Consider the following 21,184-nt stretch of genomic DNA (forward strand, 5'->3'; position numbering starts at 1 on the left):
CCAGGTTTACATGTATCAGACCATATACCCTGTTCCCAGTCTTACTGACTCCAACAATGGGCAGGCCAGAAGAATAAAGGCCCATTCAAAAGCCATAGTAACTCATCACAGCGAGGAGGAAAGGGACAAAAAGGATGAAATTAAAGACCCAAGTAACTGTACAATGAAAGAGCAGATCCTTCCTAGTTATGAAACATTCCCCATAAAAACGTAACAGATGGGACTTCCCTGGTGGTGCAATGGTTAAGAATCCGCCTGCCAACGCAGGGGACACAGGTTCGAGTCCTGGTCTGGGAAGATCCCACATGCCGCGGAGCAACTAAGCCCGTGTGCCACACCTACTGAGCCTGCACTCTGAGCCACAACTACAGAAGGCTGTGTGCCTAGAGCCCGTGCTCCGCAACAAGGGAAGCCACCGCAATGAGAAGTCCGCGCACCGCAACGAAGAGTAGCCCCCGCTCAACGCAACTAGAGAAAGCCTGCATGCAGCAACAAAGACCCAACACAGTCAAAAATAAATTAAAAAAACATAACAGGGCTTCCCTGGTGGTGCAGTGGTTGAGAGTCCGCCTGCCAATGCAGGGGACACGGGTTCATGCCCCGGTCCGGGAGGATCTCACATGCCGCGGAGCGGCTGGGCCCATGAGCCATGGCCGCTGGGCCTGCGCGTCCAGAGCCTGTGCTCCGCAACGGGAGAGGCCACAACAGTGAGAGGCCCGCGTACCGCAAAAAAATAAAATAAAATAAAATAACAGATGAAAATCTTAATCTGTATAAAACTAGTACCTAATTCTGGAGATAGGTTATTAACATTAAACACACAAATCAGTGGATAGAATGAGTTAATATAAACATTCTGACCACCAAACATAATTTACAGTTTTCATTTGAATATGTAAGAATACTCTACAGGTCCTGGAACAAATTAAGCAACATCAGACTCTTAAAACAGTTTTAAAACTGTCTAACATCTTAACCACCCCCATGTCCAACTCCTCCCTTTTGGGGCTGGACAAACTGATAACATTATGACTGACCCAAGGCACTAGCTCAAACAAGGACAACTATATCAACTTAGGTACATACCAAAGAAATGTAAATAACCTTTTTTTTAAGGCTCTGGTTAAAAGGTGACCTTGACCTGGAAGACATTATGCTAAGTAAAATAAGCCAGATATAAAATAACAAAATTGTATGATTCTACTTATATGAGGTACCTACAGTAGTCAAACTCATACAGAAAGTAGAAAAGTGGTTATCAGGGGCTGGAGGAAGGGGAGGAATGAGGAGTTTAATGTGTACAGAGTTTCAGTTTGGGAAGGAAAAAGTTCTGGAGATGCACTGGTGATGATGATTGTACAATAATATGAATATACTTAATGCCACTAAACTGTACACTTAAAGATGATTAAAATGGTAAACTCTGTTATGCATTTTTTAACCACAGTTTTTTTAAGTGTACTTGAGTGCTACTCGAACAGAAAGGCGAAACACCTCTAGTTATTAAATTAAGGTTTGGCATGGAGATTTGACTTCACAGTCTTCCACTGGACTTCCAGCCTCAGTGCTCCCATATGTAAAGCTAATGTAAAAAGCACAGTGGCCTCACAACAAGAAAAAAGCTCAATACGAAAATCAACAAACTTTCTTTCTTAGATCAGAGAATTGAGGTCACAGGGCAAATTGCACACCAAAATCTGAGAGACAGGCAAATACAAAGAATCACAAGCTGAGGTCAGTTACCAAGGAGCAGAAGCTGCTGGAGCAACTGGAAGAAACACTTAAATGGTAATTTGGACAAACTGCTGGAAGCTAAGAGTAGACTAGCTTGAGACCTAAGACCTCTCATGGAGGTTCAGGCTTCATAGGCCCCCACTTTCTTGGGTTTTACCTCAAGGAGCTCCCTGAGGTTTTCTTTTTTTTTTTTGGCCATGGCACACAGCTTGCAGGATCTTAGTTCCCTGAGCAGGGACTGAACTTGGGCCACAGCAGTGATAGCACTGAGTCCTAACCACTGGACTGCCAGGGAATTCCCTGCAACCATTTTCAAATACACTCAGGAAAGTAAGCACTGATAGCAGTCCCCATTAACAAAGACCTGCCCTCCAAGACAAACTACCTTATCAGAGCTTTATCTAAGCCTGGAAAGGGCAATTCATCAACTCCAGCCCCCTCTATCCTTCCTGTCTCAAGTAAGGGGAGAAAAAGAATTGTTAAGGCTAAGAAACACTTCTGAAGGTCACAGCCCAGGGACTCAGGTCCACTTACAAAACTGAGATTTAATCGTAAAATGATATAGCTTTCCTCTCCCACACCTTACCACCACATCAACCAGGCTCCACTACGATGACAGTGGATTACAAATGAGAGAGCTGCAAGACACATTCTATTTAAGGAGTTCTTAGAGAAACCCAAGGATAATGGGGGAGGGGGAGAAAACTGAAGTCTCTGGGACCTAAAGCAGCAGAAAACATTAAACACATCTCTGAGCTAAAGCTAGATTAACATAACACCTCACACTAAAAACTTAACTGTCAGTTCCTATTTTCTGATATTTCATGCCTAACTTTCAACAAAAAAATTACAAGCCATGCCAAAAGGTAAGGAAAAACAGACTGACAAGACAAAGCAACCATCAGAACCAAACTCAGATATGATGCAGATTTTGAAATATGAGGTAGTAAATTTAAAATAACTAGGATTAATATCTTATGGGCTCTAATGAGAAAAGTAGAAAATGTGCAAAAACAAGTAATGTAAGCAGAGAGATGGAAACTCAAAGAATTAAAAGAAAATGGTAGATATAAAAAACACTGTAATAGAAGTAAAGAATGCCTTTAATATACTTATCCACAGACTGGACACAGCCAAGGAAAGAATAAGTGAACATGAATATATATCAATAGAAACTTCCCAAATTGAAATGCATAGACAAAAAAGGATAAGAATAACAGAACAGACCACTCAAGGACTGTGGGACAACTGCAAAAGGTGTAATCTAGGTGTAATGGAAATAGCAGAAGGAGAAGGGAGAAAAGCATAAAAGAAACATCAGAAGTAATAATGGCTGAGAATTTTCTAAAATTAATGACAAATACTAAAAAACATATCCAATAAAGTCAGAGAACACCAAATAGGATAAATACCAAAAGATCTATACCAGGCATATCACAGTCTAACTGCAAAATAACAAAGACAAAAAGGAAATCCTGAAAGAAAACAGAGACAAAAAACACTTTACCTGTAGAGGAACAAGGAAGGATAAGAATCACTTTGGACTTCTCACACACAAACAGGAAGAGAATAGAGTGAAATATTTCAAGTGCTGAAAGAAAAAAGCCACCAACCTAGAATTCTGTATCCAGCAAAGTTATCCTACAAAAGTGAAGGAGGGGCTTCCCTGGTGGCGCAGTGGTTGAGAGTCCGCCCGCCAATGCAGGGGACGCAGGTTCGTGCCCTGGTCCGGGAGGATCCCATATACTGCGGAGCAGCTGGGCCCGTGCGCCACGACTACCGAGCCTGCGCTCTAGAGCCTGCGCGCCACAACTACTGAAGCCCACTTGCCTCAATTACTGAGTCCGCGCGCCTAGAGCCCATGCTCCGCAATGAGAAGCCACCACAATGAGAAGCCTGCGCACTGCAACGAAGAGTGGCCCCCGCTCGCCAAAACGAGAGAAAGCCCGTGCGCAGCAGCAAAGACCCAACACAGACAAAAATAAAATAAATAAAAAAAAAAAAAAAAAAAAAAAGTGAAGGAGAAATAGTCTTCCTTAGACAAAAACTGAGGGAGATTGTTACCAGTACACCTGCCTTGAAAGAAGTGTTCAAAGTTCTTCCAAGGGAAAGAAAATAATATAGGTCAGAAACTCAGACATATATATAAAAGAATGTCAAAGAAAGACAAGAAAGTAAATCTTTTATTCTTCTTTCTCTTAATTCATCTAATAGACAACTATGTGTATGAAGTGCTAATAGCAACAATGTATTGGGTGATTGTGTACATAACACAGAGGAAATTAACATCATAAGGCACAGGAGGGAGGAATTGGGAATACTCTGTCATAATGTACCTGCTCTACCGATGAAGCAGTATAGTAATATTCTAAAGCAGACTTAGACTAGTTGTAAATGTACATTGCAAACTCCAGGCAACCAGTTTTTTTTTTTTTAATGTTTAGAGAAGTATAATAGATATACTAAGGAAGAACAGAATGTAGAATCATATAAAATAGTCAATTAAAGCTAGAGAAGGCAGAAAAAAATAAAAAAGAACAAACAAGTACAACAAATAGAAAATTACAAACAAGAAATAACAATCCAATCCTATCAAAAATCACTTTAGATGTGCATGATTGAAATAAACCAATTAAATGACAGAAACTGTCACTGTGGATTAAAAAAAAAGACCCAAATATTTGTTGTCCACAAAAAACCCAGTTTAAACATAAAGAAAAGGAATGGAGGAAGATATACCATACTGACACTAATCAAACAAAAGCTAGAGTAGCTATACTAATTTCCGACCAAGCTGACTTAAGGACAAGGAAATTATCAGGATAAAGAGTGGTATTACATCACTTTGTTATAAAGCAGAAACTAACACACCATTGTAAAGCAATTATACCCCAATAAAGATGTTTAAAAAAAAAAAAAAAAAAAAGAGTGGTATTACATAATAATAAAGGGGTCAATTCTCCAGAAAAACTTAACAGTTATCTTTAATGTGTATGCACTTAACAACAAAGCATCAAAATACGTGAGGCAAGAACTGAACTGTAAGAAGAAACAAGGCAAGTCCACTATTACACTTGGAGACTTCAACACCCCTCCATCAGTAATTGACAGACCCAGAAGACAGAATATCAGTAAGGATGTAGCTGAACTGAACAGCACCAACAATCAGGTGGATCTAATTGACATTATACTGGGTTGGCCAAAAGGTTCATTTGGTTTTTTCCATAAGATGGCTCTAGTAGTGCTTAGTTGTCTTTAACTTCATTCGAAACAAATTTTGTTGGATTGTATTGTGACAGCTGTCATACCAGCATGCCTTTAAAAAAAAATTTATCAAAGTTGGTGAATTTTTGTGTAGCCATTTTAATACTGAAGATGGAAGAAAAAAAGCCACATTTTTGGCATGTTATGCTTTATTACTTCAAGAAACGTAAGAATGCAACTGAAACGCAAAAAAAGATTTGTGCAGTGTATGGAGAAGGTGCTGTGACTGATCCGACGTGTCAAAAGTGGTTTGTGAAGTTTCATGCTGGAGATTTCTCTCTGGATGATGCTCCACATTCGGGTAGACCAGCTGAAGTTGATAGTGATCGAATTGAGACATTAATTGAGAACCATCAACGTTATACCACGCGGGAGATAGCTGACATACTCAAAATATCCAAATCAAGCAATGAAAATCATTTGCACCACCCTAGTTATGTTCATCTCTTTGATGTTTACGTTCCACATAAGAAGCAAAAAAAACCTTCTTGACCATATTTCTGACGTGATTCTCTACTTAAACATAAGGAAAATGTTCCATTTTTAAAACAAACTGTGACAGGTGATGAAAAGTGGATACTGTACAATAATGTGGAACAGAAGACATTGTGGGGCAAGCGAAATGAACCACCACCATCCACACCAAACACCATTCTTCATCCAAAGAAGGTGATGTTGTGTATATGGTGGGATTGGAAGAGAGTCCTCTATTATGAGCTCCTTCCGGAAAACCAAACGAAAATTCCAAAAAGTACTGCTCCCAATTAGACCAAATGAAAGCAGCACTCGACAAAAAGCATCTGGAATTAGTCAACAGAAAATGCATACTTTTCCATCAGGATAACCAAGACCGCATGTTTCTTTGACAACCAGGCAAAAACTGTTACAGCTTGGCTGGGAGGTTCTGATTCATCCGCCATATTCACCAGACATTGCACCTTCGGATTTCCATTTATTTTGGTCTTTACAAAATTCTCTTAATGGAAAAAATTTCAATTCCCTATAAAAGGCACCTGGAACAGTTTTTTGCTCAAAAAGATAAAACGTTTTGGGTGGATGGAATTGTGAAGTTGCCTGAAAAATGGCAGAAGGTAGTGGAACAAAACGGGGAATACGCTGTTCAATAAAGTTCCTGGTGAAAATGAAAAATGTGTCTTTTATTTTTACTTAAAAACCGAAGGAACTTTTTGGCCAACCCAATAGAATCCTTCATCCAACAACAACAGAATACACATTCCTCTCAAACTCATACACAACATTCCCCAAAATAGGACATATACTGGGCCTTAAAACACACCTTAAAATAAATTTTAAAGAACAGATCACACAAAGTATGCTCTCAGACTACAACTGAATTAAACTAGAAACCAGTAATAGAAACACAGCTGGAAAACCCCATAATACTTGGAGTTTACACAATACACTTCTAAATAACACACGGGTCAAAAAAGTCTCAACAGAAATTTTAAAAGATTTTGAACTAAATGAAAATGAAAATACAACCCATGAAAATATGTAAAATGCAGTGAAAGCAATATTTACGAGGAGAATTTATAGCACTGGGTGCATATATTAGGAAAAAAGATCTAAAATCAATCATCTAAACTTCTACCTTAGGAAACTAGATATAACCTAAAGAAGCAGAATAAAAATACAGCAGACACCAAAAAAGCTGAACACAGAAAACAGGATGACAACACAACAGGGAAAAAAAATTAATGGAACGAAAGCTGGTCCTTTGAAAAGATCAATAAAATTGATTTGACAGAGAAAAGACAAATAATAATATCAGAAATCAAAGAGGAGTCAAAACTACTAATTTCATGGACATTAGAAAGATAGTAAAAGAATATTAAGAATAATTCTATGCCCACAATTTTGATAACTTAGTTGAAATGGACCAATTATTTGAAAGACACAACCTACCAAACCCACACGAGAAAAAAATGGATCATCTGAATAGACCTGTATCTACTAAAGAAATTTAATCAATAATTAATAACCTTCAAAAGAGAATGAACCAAATTCAGACAGTTTCACTGGTAAGTTCTACCAAACATTTAAGAAAGAAATGATGCCAGTTCTCTCTAAGCTTTTCCAGGAAATAGAAGCAGAGGGAACACTTCCTAACTCATGCTATGAGGCCAGTGTTATCTTAATACCCAAACCAAATAGAGACATAACAAGAAAGGAAAACTAAAGATCAATATATCTCATGAACATAGATATAAAAACACTCAACAAAATATTAGCAAATTAAATCCAACATTGTATAAAAAGAATTATACACCACAACTAACTATTCCAGGGACACAAGGCTAACTCAACATTCAAAAAATTAATAATGTGATCCATCACATCAACAGGCTAAAGAAAAATCATATGATCACATCAACAGATGCAGAAAAAGCATCTGAAAAAATCCAACATCCACTCATGATTAAGAAAACAAAAACCCTCTCAGCATGCTAGAAACAGAGAACTTCCTGAACTTGATTGAACTTCCTGAACTTGATGAAAACATATACAGAACTATTTATTCTACAGCTAACAACATACATAGTGTGAAAACCTAGATGCTTCTCCCTAAAGATTAGGAAAGAGATAAGGATATTTGCTCTTATCACTTTGTACTCAACACTGTACTGCAGACTCTAGCCAGGAAAATTAGCTAAGAAAGAGCGAGATAAGAGGTACTCAGATTGGAAAGGAAAAAGGGAAACTGTATTTACAGGTGACATGATCTTATATATAGAAAACATTAAAAAGTCCACTAAAAAACTATTGGAACGGGGACTTCCTTGGGGTGCAGTGGTTAAGAATCCGCCTGCCAATGCAGGGACACAGGTTTGAGCCCTGGTCGAGGACGACCCCACATGCCGCGGAGCAACTAAGCCCATGCGCCTAGAGCCCTTGCTCCGCAACAAGAGAAGCCACCGCAATGAGAAACCTGCGCAAAAAAGAGAAGCCCCTGCTCGAGGCAACTAGAGAAAGCCCGTGCACAGCAACGAAGACAAAACACAGCCAAAAATAAATAAATTTAAATAAATAAATAAAAATTGTTCACTTAAAATGATTTTAAAAAAAACTATTGGAATGAATAAATGAGTTGAACAAGGTTGCAGGATACAAGACCAATATAAAACAATCAACTGTATTTCTGTAAACTTGCAACAAACTATCTGAAAATGAAATTAAGAAAACAATTCTGGGGGGCTTCCCTGGTGGCAGTGGTTGAGAGTCCACCTGCCGATGCAGGGGACGCGGGTTCGTGCCCTGGTCCAGGAAGATCCCACATGCTGCAGAGCGGCTGGGCCCGTGAGCCATGGCTGCTGAGCCTGCGCGTCCGGAGCCTGTGCTCCGCAACGGGAGAGGCCACAACAGTGAGAGGCCCGCGTATCGCAAAAAAAAAAAAAAAAAAAAAAAAAAAAGAAAGAAAACAATTTTGTTTATAACATCAACAAAAAATGAATAAATTTAACAAAAGAAGTGTAAAACATACTCTGCAAACTACAAAACATTTTTGGAAGAAATTAAAGAAGATCCACATAAGTGGGAAAACATCCCATGTTCAAAGATTGAAATGCTTAATATTAAGATGGTGACACTACCCAAACTGACCTTTTAGATTCAATCCAATCACCAACAGAATCCCAGCTAACCTCCCATAGAAGCTGATAGACTAAGTCCAAAAATCATATGGAATTGCAAGAGACTTAGAACAAACAATCTTGAAAAAAGAACAAAATAAGAGAACTCACTTCCTGTTTTGAAAACTTACTACAAGGCAAAGGTAATCAAGACAGTCTAGTACTGGCATGAGAACAGACATACAGACCAATGCAACAGAACTGAGGGTTCAGAAATAAAGCCACATGTCTATGGCCAACTAGCTGTCAACAAGGGTGCCAAGATCATTCAATGGGGAAAGAATAGCCTTTCTAACAAACAGTGCTGGGACAACTGGATAGGCATATACAAAAAAAATGAAGCTGAACCCTTACCTCATACCATTATCATTCATTATTATATATTAATGTATTATATATAATTAGTGAATATATGTTATATTAACATATTCATAGAATTATAGCATTATTCATAAGCCAAAAGGTGGAAACAACCCAAATGCCCACTAACGATGAGGGGATAAATAAAATGTGATGTATGTATACAATAGAATATTATTCAGTCTTGGGCTTCCTGGTGGCACAGTGGTTAAGAATCCGCCTGCCAATGCAGGGGACACGGGTTCAAGCCCTGGTCCGGGAAGATCCCACATGCCACAGAGCAACTAAACCCGTGCACCACAACTACTGAGCCCATGTGCCACAACTACTGAAGCCCACATGCCTAGAGCCCGTGCTCCACAACAAGAGGAGCCACTGCAATGAAAATCCCACACACCACAACAAAGAGTAGTCCCCACTCGCCACAACTAGAGAAAGCCCACACACAGCAATGAAGAGCCAACGCTGCCAAAAATAAATAAATAAAATAAATTTATCTTAAAAATAAATAACCGATTAATTTGAACATGACATGAAGGAATTTTATTCTAGAAAAACTTTTAATTCACTTCTCAAGTTTACAAAAGACTGATTTCTTTCCTTCTATATTTCAAGCAAAAACAACCTATTTTCATAATACAAGTAGCAGCTTAAGAAAAAAAAATCTGTGTAGGAAGCTATTTACTTTGCAAGAAAATGAGACCTAAAGATCAGAATTTCCCCTGTAATCTGGAAATGTTTGGTAACAATCTCAGAAAATTCTTGGTTTTAAGAACTTAGCTACTGAAGTTTTTGTTTTTATCCAACAGAAAAGAGCTCACATTCAGCTTTGTTATGATTCCTTTACTAACTAATCAAAATTAAAACATATCTATTTCTAAATCATGAAGTAAAATATTTACATTTGGCTCCTTTAGTGAACTGCTTTACATAAATTGACTCAAGTCAATACCGAAGACATACGAAATCAGTACAGTAGGTCCTCCCGATGTGAAACCCACAGATACAGTGGGCTGACTGTACTATGCCATTTTATATAAGGAACCTGGACATCCAGGGATTTTGGCATCCACTGGAGGTCTTGGAATCAATAGCCCCCCCAATCCCGCCCCCACTCTGGGATACCTAGGGACGACTGTATAAAGCCACTGTTATCTCCTACCTTCTTCAACTACCATCCCATCTTTGCAGGCATATAGGTTAATGAAATATTCCAAAACCATCCCACTGTTTTTTCTCCTTTACTTTCATCTCCTAGGAAAAGCATGACCCACCACTAAGTCAGTATAAGTAGAATCCTGTTATTCCTCCAAATCAAACACTGTTTAATGTGATTTTCAATTGACAGAATAAGATTATTTACATCAGGAATCCTATATGGAAACTTTATGAATGAAAAGACATTTAGCTTAGAAACCACTAACTAGTTGTGTAGCCTGAGGTCCTCCTTACCATTCTGTGCCTTCAGTATCTTTACCCACAAAGGAGGAAATTCTATTAGTTCAGAGATTACAAATATACGACACATGTGGGCTGCTACTCGCCCTCTGAACAGCCACTACTAATTGATAAGAGATCAAATAAGAAATGGCACCTAAGGTGAAACTTGCTAGACAAGTGATCTAAGCTTCCTTCCCCTTCTAACATTCTGTCTGTGACCTACTTGGAATCAAATACATTTGCAGTGAACAGCTCAGACACAGATAGAAACAATATACACAAGCTAACTTAAGGAGCCAGAGCCTCAAAATACAGAAATTCTTTATCATCTTTAAATGTACAGACTTTTTTTTTTAAAGAATAAGTCACAAAAAAAAAGAATAAGTCACTATTTATACATTTCTCTATTTCAGATGTATATTTCTGGAAAATAATCAAGTCTAAGTAGAAAAACCTTAAAATACTATATCTTTCTCAATTTCCAACTTGTGTAAAATAGTGTTCTTTATCATGAACTACATTCTTGATACTCAGGCATGCTTGGACATGCCTGATGAGATCCCTATGGAAAGAATATTGAAAAGCTTCCTGAAAATCAACTAGGAATGTTTGCCTTATTACTTATCTCAAGTAGGATGCATATCCAGTTACAGATTTACACAGAACACGTAAAGGTGAACACCCTGACAGATGTTTAGACAATTATGTAATTCTGTCAAAGTGTTATTTCTAGCACCGTCATGTGGCCTTCTGAATGTCTAAAGCCTACTCCTATAAAGCCCTTCCCCTTAAGTGCTCCACTACAAATTTCCAATTCCTCCTTCTTGGTTCCTATCAAACTCTCATTCCCTCAGCCCAACTTTCAACTGTTAGAAAACTACTCTGACTCAAGCGGGAAAAAAAAATTTTTTTTCTTGCTTTTGTTCAGGGGAGAAAGTCAAAGTCAGGGAGGGGGAGGGAAATAATTGTCTGGTACCACCAAAAAGTGAAAATGTGTAGAGAAAGGGTGATCCATCAGTCAAAATAGAAAATAAGTTCTGACTATGGGCCAATTATCGTGCCAGGCATCGGAGATATGGTAACCAAGATAAAGCCCACTTCCTGACAGTAAACTAGCCAGGAAAAATAAGTAACTAAAGTAGTATCAATGAAACATAGGACCTGTGCCATATGGTCATAACACAGCCTTAGAAACCAAGGAAGGCTTCCTATGAAAAAAGATTAGCCAACAGTACAGCAACATTTGAGAGATAACACGACATACTCGAGGAACTGCAAAAACTACAGTATACCTGACATACAGAGACAAGGGATGAGGCTCAGAGATCATGGAAGACCATGGAAGTCACTTTAAGGAACCGAACCTTATCTCAAAAAGTAAGTCTCTGCAGGAGACTTATTTGAGGAGCATAAGTATACCTTTACAGAAGTCTCTATCAGCCTACTTCACCCACTGTTGTAAAGGCGACTGAGAAGGGGAAGGAAATAACAAAAAGCGAGAGACTGAACAGTGCTTCAGAGACTTTAGAGTCTACTCAGACATCTTAGGTTAGAGCTACGATGCTTGGAACACAGGTGCTCAATCATATGCCTCAATATGTACTACATGCAAAAAGGAATTATGGAGATGAAGAATCAAGAGCTCAACCTTACATTACTGTCTTAACTGAGAAGTCTTATCAAGAACTGTATTTTCATAAAATTAAAGATACAGCTCTTACTGTTTTTTGTCTATTATTTTTAAACAATATTGGTTGGTAATTTTTGTTTTTAACTCAGTTCAATTTAAAAGACACTATTCACCTTGTTATACATATATCTAAGCATGAAGTCCAGTAGAAATGATTTCCCTTTACGAAAAGCTCCTGCCACGGATACCACTACTATGTTAAGATCTCGTATGTGCTCCTGTAGCAATATCTGCTCCAAAGCTTCTTCATCAAGCTCAAAGTTATGGTCATCTTCATGTGCAAGAACAATCTGTACTGGACATGGTTTCTTCATAACCTCATCAGAGTTTACTAGGTCATCATCTTCATAATTCTCACCTAGAGTTAAAAAAGAGAAAAAAAGGTTACCTTAATTCCTGCATTCTAAACTTTTCCTAAAGGATCACAACTAAAGCAAAATTTCAAATAACTTCTCCTCCATTATAGGTCATTTGGAAATAGTTACAAAAAGTGATGCTCAAACACACACTGGATTTCTCACTCCCTCTATAATAGGACCAAGAATACCAGTCAGTTTCTTACTATATATAGAGATAAGCAGGAATACTAAGTAAGGCCTCTATCTCAATCAGGTCTTAACAGCTAAACGTGCACAGCAGCTGTTCTTGAACACTGTATGATTCTATAAACAACTTTTGCTACTGTATGCACACACAAACCAGATGTAGTGAATGGAAAATCAATTTCACCTAATAATTCAGATTCCAATTTCCCTATAGACATCACCTGGAAATTACTCCAAGTTACAAAGATTAAAATATACATATAAATTGTAAACATTATTTTTCATTCTGAAACTTCAAGGGTTAAGGTCCTAAGAAATTTCCAAAAATGACACGATAAAGCTAATGGTTCCCTAATTTAGTAAGAGTTACCTAAAAGTATAGCATTCCTTATTAAAACAAAGCACAGGATTAATGTTTTAGTGGAAGACATAAGAAGAACAGTCAATGAGGTGCAGAGATTCATCTGTCTCTAGGGCCCTTTTTCACCAAACACCACAGACACCCCTTCAAAATTATACAGCTCCTAAAAAACAGCTATATAAACTCTTTTGTTCACCCAGCACACCAAAAGAAGTTAACCTTTGCAGAAGAACTTTACTGAATAGTGATGAAGAAATAACTATAGAATATGTAATAGGTGAGAGAGTTTTTTAAAGTTTAGGTTTGTGTTTTGTTTTCTGTTTTTTGTTTGTTTGTTTGCGGTACACGGGCCTCTCACTGTTGTGGCCTCTCCTGTTGCGGAGCACAGGCTCCGGACGCGCAGGCTCAGTGGCCATGGCTCATGGGCCCAGCCGCACTGCAGCGTGTGGGATCCTCCCGGACCAGGGCACGAACCCGTGTCCCCTGCATCGGCAGGCGGACTCTCAACCACTGCGCCACCACGGAAGCCCTGTTTGTTTGTTTTTAAACCCACTTAATAGCTAGTTTCAGAGACTATGTACCTTGTCTGCCTTTCTTCCCTATCAATTGCTTGATCCCACTAGCAACACTCCTGGGGATCTTATCCTCTCCCACATCAACATTTTTAAGACTCTCCCCTTGAGATTGTCTACTAAGTGCCAGTTTCCAATCTAAGGAGACATACAGTATCTACTGTGTTCAATGCAATGACAGCCCCTCCTCACCGAGGAGACAGCCAGTCCACTGAGGAGTGGCACATTATTAGTGCACCAATACCTTATCCACACAAACACTATTCTCATCACGAAGATTATATACTTACATTAATGAATTTTTAATTTCTTTACAGAAAGAAACATCTAGCTTATTTGATTTGCAAAGACTATTAGAGTCTTTACCTTCACATCACAAGGCACATTTAACTGTACAAAGCAAAATCAACACTATTTCAAAAGCTGTTGCAAACAGTAACAATATAATGTAATATAAAGAGCAGTCAGTTTCAAAGGAGAATTTTTTAAAGTAAAAGCAAACAGTATTTAATTAAAAAGGATATTATCACTGCTTGTTTCAATGCTATACAGATATAGCCGGGTATGCTACTTGAATGCACAAAAAGTAAACCTTCCAGGAAAAGTACAACATAGTTAAATTCCAATTTAATATATTACCAAACAGTACGCAAATTGTGTGATTAAAACCTTCCAAACCTATTAGTGTTTAAGAATGAACCAGGAGGGGCTTCCCTGGTGGTGCAGTGGTTGAGAATCCGCCTGCCAGTGCAGGGAAAATGGGTTCGATTCCCAGTCCGGGAAAATCCCGCATGCCGCAGAGCAGCTAAGCCTGTGTGCCACAACTACTAAGCCTGTGCTCTAGAGCCCACAAGCCACAACTACTGAGCCCACGTGCCACAACTACTGAAGCCCACAGGCCTAGAGCCCGTGCTCCGCAACAAGAGAAGCCACCGCAATGAGAAGCCTGCGCGCTGCAACGAAGAGTAGCCCTCGCTCACCGCAACCAGAGAAAAGCCCGCATGTAGCAATGAAGACCCAACGCTGCCAGAAGCAATAAATAAATAAAATAATAAAATAAATAAATTTTTTTTAAAAAGAATGAACCAAGAAGCAAAACTGCCTAGATGCGTGTCATTTAACTTCTCTATGCCTGCTTCCTCATCTGTAACATGGGGATAATAATAGCACCTACCACGTTAAGTTGTCATCAGGATTAAATGATTTGAAATATGCTTGATATATCGTAAGCATTACAGGTGCTTGTCATTAAGGTGACAGTAATTTTAAAATAATCAATCCTACAGAAAACCTTTTATTTACACCTTAAAATGCTAAAACTCTACAGTGACCTTCAATTGACCTGTGTAGCTGTGTAACATCACCATCTACCCATTTGCAGGCACAAACCTGAGGGCTGTCCATGATACATCCCTCCTTTTCCTTACCCCTAAATCTAACCAATAACGAAGTCTTAAATTTGTCTTCATTCAAAATCTTCTAATACCATCCCTATTCTCATCATCACCACCATCTTATCTCACTTAAGGTGGTATCGAACTGGTCTCCCTTCTTGCCCCCTCCTCCAAACCAATCCTCACAGAGTAGAAACTGAATAATACGGTTAAATGTAAATGTGATTAAGTTACTCTCCTTAAAATCACTGCTACAGAGCATTAACAACTAAAACCCTACACGTGCCTCATAAAATCCTGTACTCACTGCCAAATCTCTCCTGCCCCATTTGGTGCTATTTTCCCCTGTGTAAACTACCAATAGACAAGCTAACCTTTTTTCAGATCCTTATGCTATTAAGCTCTTTCTAGACCCTTATTTCACCCATGATATTTCTCTGCCTGGAATACTCTTTCCCATGCTGTTCCCCTAATTAATTCCTTAAATCTCAGTTTAAACGTCATGTTCTCAGGAATATCTTCCCCCAAGGTTCCTAACCGAATTCAGTCCTCCTACACTCCCCCAATTTTAATCCACCCATCATTTGAATATTTATGTAAGTACTTATTTATTACATGTCTCCCCTCCTAGACTGCCAATCCTCTGCTTAAAACCCTCAATTAGTTCCCCACCATAACCAGAAAATAGAGGGGAAAAAAAAAATCTTCTAAATCCCTTACCATAGTCTCCCCAGTTCTGTGTGATCTGGCCACTGCAATCTGCCCTTCTTGCTGTTCCTTGAACAGGCCAAACCTGTTTCCCACCCCAGAATCTTTGTCCTGTGTTCTCCCCTGTCTGGAACGCTCTGTCCCTAGAAATTTACGTGGCTTGCTTCTCCATCATCTAGGTCTCAGTGCGAATGTTATCTCCTCCATGTGGCTTTCCTCAACCACTCAGTCTAAGTTACAGACCCCTCTCCATCACTTTAACAAAACAGGGTTTTTTCCCACAGCCCTTTCCAGTATTTAAAATAACTTTTTTCATTTGTTTACATGTGTGCCTTATATCTCCCCCTCCATAGAAAGTATGTGCCACAAAAATAAGGATCCCAGTCACCCTACTGACCACTCTCTTAGAACACGCTTGGCACCTAGCAGGTGCTTAATAAATATTTCTTGAATGAATGAAATTTACATATTTTACTCAGGAGTTTTACACATGTCCCTACCTGTTTTATAAGCAAATTTGACATTCACATAATTAGTTTGGGGAAATACTTGTAGCAACTCAAGAGTAGTATATTTATCACGAAATTACAATTAAAAGTATGAAGTTCTACCAAGTAACACGTTTTAATTAAAAAGAACTCAAAATTAATAAGTGCTAAAGTATCATAATGACCAAATTTGGAGATTGCTGATTTTGTTAAAACCAACAAGTAGTCTTATTCTTAATGTAAAGAAAGCATTAGTTGGTTTCTTAAAAATAAAAATAAACCATTTGGCAGGAAATCTTTGCTACTTTAAAATTTCACCTAAATTAATTGACTACAGTGGCCAGTTTTCTTTTATTAGCACGAATAAAGATAGATACTGCAGATATACAGGCAGCATATTTGTCACTATTTCTAGTCAACAGACCTCTAAAGGGAAGTGTAGCGAATATGTTTCACAGGTATCATGGAGTACAATGACATGATTCAGCTAAATTTACTCCCCCATCATAATTTCCCTACTAAATTTGGACGAACTACAGATAAAGTACTTCATTCATCAAACACTGATATAGGCCACCATATAAAAGAGAATTATATGCAAATTTCTTTAGAATACCTATAAATATTAATACTCTGTGATCACCTACAATTGGAAGTCTTTTTAAATTTAGCACTAAGATCTTAAACTGAAGTTAAATTCTATGTAGAGAATAGTGATTTTATTTCCACTCTTTAATGCCAAGAGATTGCCGGAAAAAGAGATTTCGGCCCTCCAATAGATTTTCCTAATTCACTGTTCCAAGTCAGTTCTCCCCGACGTGGATCTTTCAGGGTCAAAGCTGAAAGACACATACAGACAATCAACTCAAATATTTCTCCATACCTTAACACTGAGTATACTTAACCTATTTACCACAAGGCCTACAAAAAGACACCGTCTTGGTAAAAAAGTGGGGAAAGAGAGATGACTAGGTGGAACACAAGAGGATTTTTAGGGCCATGAAACTATTCTCTATGATGCTAATGGTAGAGCTGTATCATCATACATTTGTCAAAACCCATAGAATATACAACCCCCAAAGTGAACCCTAATGTAAACTACAGACTTTGGGTGATAATCAGGTGTCAATAAAAGTTCACTGATTGTGACAAGTGTACCACTCTGGTGTGGGATGCTGACAGGGCGAGAGGCTGCAGGTGTGTGAGGACCGGGGGTGGGGGGTCAGGGGTTGGGGGGTGCGCATGCGTGCGGCCAGACTTTACTTTGTGCTCAATTTTGCTGTGAACTTAAAACGGCTCCAAAAAATAAGTCTATTAAAAAAAAGAAAAAGACATCTGTCTTTTTTTATTGCTATTTAATCATACTTTATCTTAATTCATACATTCAGCACACATTCCAACAGGAAAATTTACACTTCAGGACCAACCTAGGTATATTTGCAAATTTCAATCTTAATCATAAACTATGACAATAAAAAGGTGCTACAAATCTGCATTACAATGTTACTAACATTAGATTACATCAACCCAAAACTAAACTTGTAGAAAGAGAAACAAAAGTATTTCACTTTTATTATTCACATTCCAAATAAAAACTTGTAACAAATTTTTATGGATAGTAGCCTGGACTCAGTGCACTCAGTCTATCTATAAAAATTAGCTATTCAGCGCTTCCCTGGTGGCGCAGTGGTTGAGAATCCGCCTGCCGATGCAGGGGACACGGGTTCGTGCCCTGGTCCGGGAAGATCCCACATGCCGCGGAGCGGCTGGGCCCATGGGCCGTGGCCGCTGAGCCTGCGCGTCCGGAGCCTGTGCTCTGCAATGGGAGAGGCCACGGCAGTGCGAGGCCCGCGTACCGCAAAAAAAAAAAAATTAGCTATTCAACAAAAGCAAAGTGATATTTTGATGTCTGGTACTTGGACCTCAACATTTATACTCCATAACAAAATGATAATAGTATCTAAGTATTCAAAAGTTGAATCCAGCACATATTTTAAAAAGCCTTAAAAAGGTTATACCATGGCAAACCTATTTGTAGATATTTATTATAAGAAACAAAGATGCTAACACAGATATATAAGTTGGTTTATCAGTGTTATTTATGGTAGTGAAAATTAATGTTCAATGTCTTTTTTAATATTTATTCATTTATTTATTTGGCTGTGCCGGGTCTCAGTTGTGGCATGTGGGATCTTCACTGCAGCATACGGGATCTTTTTTTTTTTTTTTTTTTTAAGTTGTAGCATGTGGGATCTAGTTCCCTGACCAGGGATAGAACCCAGGCCCCCTGCATTGGGAGTGCGGAGTCTTAACCACTGGACCACCAGGGAAGTCCCTAATGTTAAACTTCTTAAAACTGGAAATTGGTCTAATATATTTTTTTAAAATAAATTTATTTATTTTTGGCTGCATTGGGTCTTCGCTGATGAGCGCGGGCTTTCTCTAGTTGCAGTGAGCAGGGGCTACTCTTCATTGCGGTGTGTGGGCTTCTCATTGCGTTAGCTTCTCTTGTTGCAGAGCATGGGCTCTAGGTGTGTGGGATTCAGTAGCTGTGGCCCACGGGCTCAGTAGTTGTGGCCCACGGGCTCTAGAGCGCAGGCTCAGTAGTTGTGGCGCACGGGCTTACTTGCCCCGCGGCATGAGGGATCTTGCCGGAGCAGGGCTCAAACCCATGTCCCCTGCATTGGCAGGCGGATTCTTAACCACTGCAACACCAGGGAAGTCCCGGCCTAATATCTTTACTACATGTTGACATATTATGCAGCTTTAAACCACATACACACATTTAAAAAATCAAAGATAGTCTTCAACTCAGTATAAAATAAGTGGGGAAAAGGCAAATCACAAAGTAGTACAAATCTTCCCCAATTCTGTTTTGCCTTGTTTTTAAAAACACAGGTACACTTGGGAGTTGGGGGGGGAGAGAGAAACATTTGAGGCTTGAGGCTTGTTCTTCCAGTCATTAGAGTAACTGCTACCAGACTGGTCCTGTGCCACAAACTATAAATCTAAACAAAATACACAAGGCACCTTTTTTCAAGCACTGGACAACAGGCAGAAGAGGGTAATCCTTGAGAAAAGGTCACACACACACATGCCTCCCATCCACACTCTGCTAAGAACAATTTCCTAAACAGCGTGGGGAACCAAAGCACAAGCAAAGATCTGAGTTCAGGACTACTAAAAGCAGTTGGAAGCTGTGCAGCAGGACAGAGAAAAAGGAACTATGCAGAGGTAGAGCCCAGAAGTCCTTGGCCAAGGGCGATAAGCTTCACAGGTGCAGAGGAACACACTACGCAAGGCTTACCAAAAAGCAGCAACTACAGGGTTGTAAGAGGAACAGAGATACCAGAAGTCAAACAGTACTGGGACACTGTGGCATTTTGGCCCAGCCATGATGAACAGATGAACACTTCAGGCATCAAGCTGAAACACCAGAAAGGCCACATCTACAAATCAAAGACGATGTTCTAGAGTAAGGCCTACTGAAGATCCACCCAAACAAAGCCTAATACTAAGACTTGAAAAGACGGGAGACAGTTTGGAGATTTAGTCCCCCCCAAGTTAGGAGGATTGCCTCTAAGCTTCCCACAGATCCACACTAAATAGTATAAAGCCAAGACTCCAAAAGCTCAAGAGCAATTAGTAACTGAACTGCAAGTAACAACAAAAACTAGATAACAAAATCCAGAATCTCCACACTGTGTAACATAAAGTATATGAACAGAAATTATTAGAAATGCAAAGAAAGAAGAAAATGTGGCCCACAGTAAAGAAAAAAAAGCAGCTGATAGGGCTTCCCTGGTGGCGCAGTGGTTGAGAGTCCGCCTGCCGATGCAGGGGACACAGGTTCATGCCCAGGTCCAGGAGGATCCCACATGCTGCGGAGCAGCTGGGCCCGTGAGCCATGGCTGCTGAGCCTGCGCATCCGGAGCCTGTGCTCCGCAACAGGAGAGGCCACAACAGTGAGAGGCCCATATACCACAAAAAAAACAAAAAAGCAGTTAATAGAAAGCAATCCTGGGACTTCCCTGGTAGTGAAGTCGTTAAGAATCCGCCTGCCAACGCAGGGTACAAGGGTTCAATCCCTGATTTGGGAAGATCCCACATTCTGCGGAACAACTAAGCCCACACACCACAACTACTGAGCCTGAGCTCTAGAGCCCGCAAGCCACAACTACTGAGCCTGCGTGCCACAACTACTGAAGTCCGCGTGCCTAGAGCTTCTGATCCACAACAAGAGAAGCCACTGCAATGAGAAGCTCACGCACCACAACAAAGAGTTGCCCCCACTCACCACAACTACAGAAAGCCTGCACACAGCAACGAAGACACACACAACCATAAATAAATATATAGATAGATAAATAAATAAATGCAATCCTGCAATGGCTCAGATGTTCAACTTAGCAGATAAAAGCTTTTAAGACATTATAAATATGTTCAAGGATTTAAAGGAAAATAAGTTCTTAATAAGTGAATACTTAGGAAGCCTCAGCCAATAAACCGACTACTAAAAAACAAATGAATATTCTAGAACTGAAAAGTACAATAATTAAAATGAAATATTCACTGGATAGACTTAACAGCAGATTGTAAACAGCAGAACAAAGGGTCAGTGAACTTGAAATCAGACCAAAGTTCTCTAATTCAAAGAAGAAAAAGAAAAAAGAATGAAGAAAAACTAACAGGGCTTCCCTGGCGGCGCAGTGGGGGCTTCCCTGGCGGCGCAGTGGTTGAGAGTCCGCCTGCCGATGCAGGGGACGCGGGTTCGTGCCCCGGTCCGGGAAGATCCCACATGGTGCGGAGCGGCTGGGCCCGTGAGCCATGGCCGCTGAGCCTGCGCGTCCGGAGCCTGTGCTCCGCAACGGGAGAGGCCGCAACGGTGAGAGGCCCGCGTACCGCAAAAAAAAAAAAAAAAAAAAAAAAAAAAAAAAAAAAACTAACAGAGTCTCAGGGACCTGTAGAGCTATATCCA

General features: G+C 39.5%; 1 protein-coding gene across 4 annotated transcripts in view; it reads right to left on the bottom strand.

Annotated features, from left to right (window-relative positions):
* ATL2 (atlastin GTPase 2) overlaps positions 1–21,184 on the bottom strand; it is a 63,868-nt gene that overhangs the window by 20,777 nt on the left and 21,907 nt on the right. For 3 of the 4 annotated variants that reach the window (XM_032653167.1, XM_032653168.1, XM_032653169.1), the window contains exon 2: positions 12,252–12,496. The exons of the other annotated variant lie outside the window; for it this stretch is intronic. In XM_032653167.1, the coding sequence (XP_032509058.1) occupies positions 12,252–12,496 (245 nt within the window). The remainder of the gene's footprint in view (positions 1–12,251; positions 12,497–21,184) is intronic. 4 annotated transcript variants of the gene reach the window in all.

This window comes from Phocoena sinus, chromosome 13 (assembly GCF_008692025.1).
Source record: "Phocoena sinus isolate mPhoSin1 chromosome 13, mPhoSin1.pri, whole genome shotgun sequence".
NCBI classification, from domain to species: domain Eukaryota; kingdom Metazoa; phylum Chordata; class Mammalia; order Artiodactyla; family Phocoenidae; genus Phocoena; species Phocoena sinus.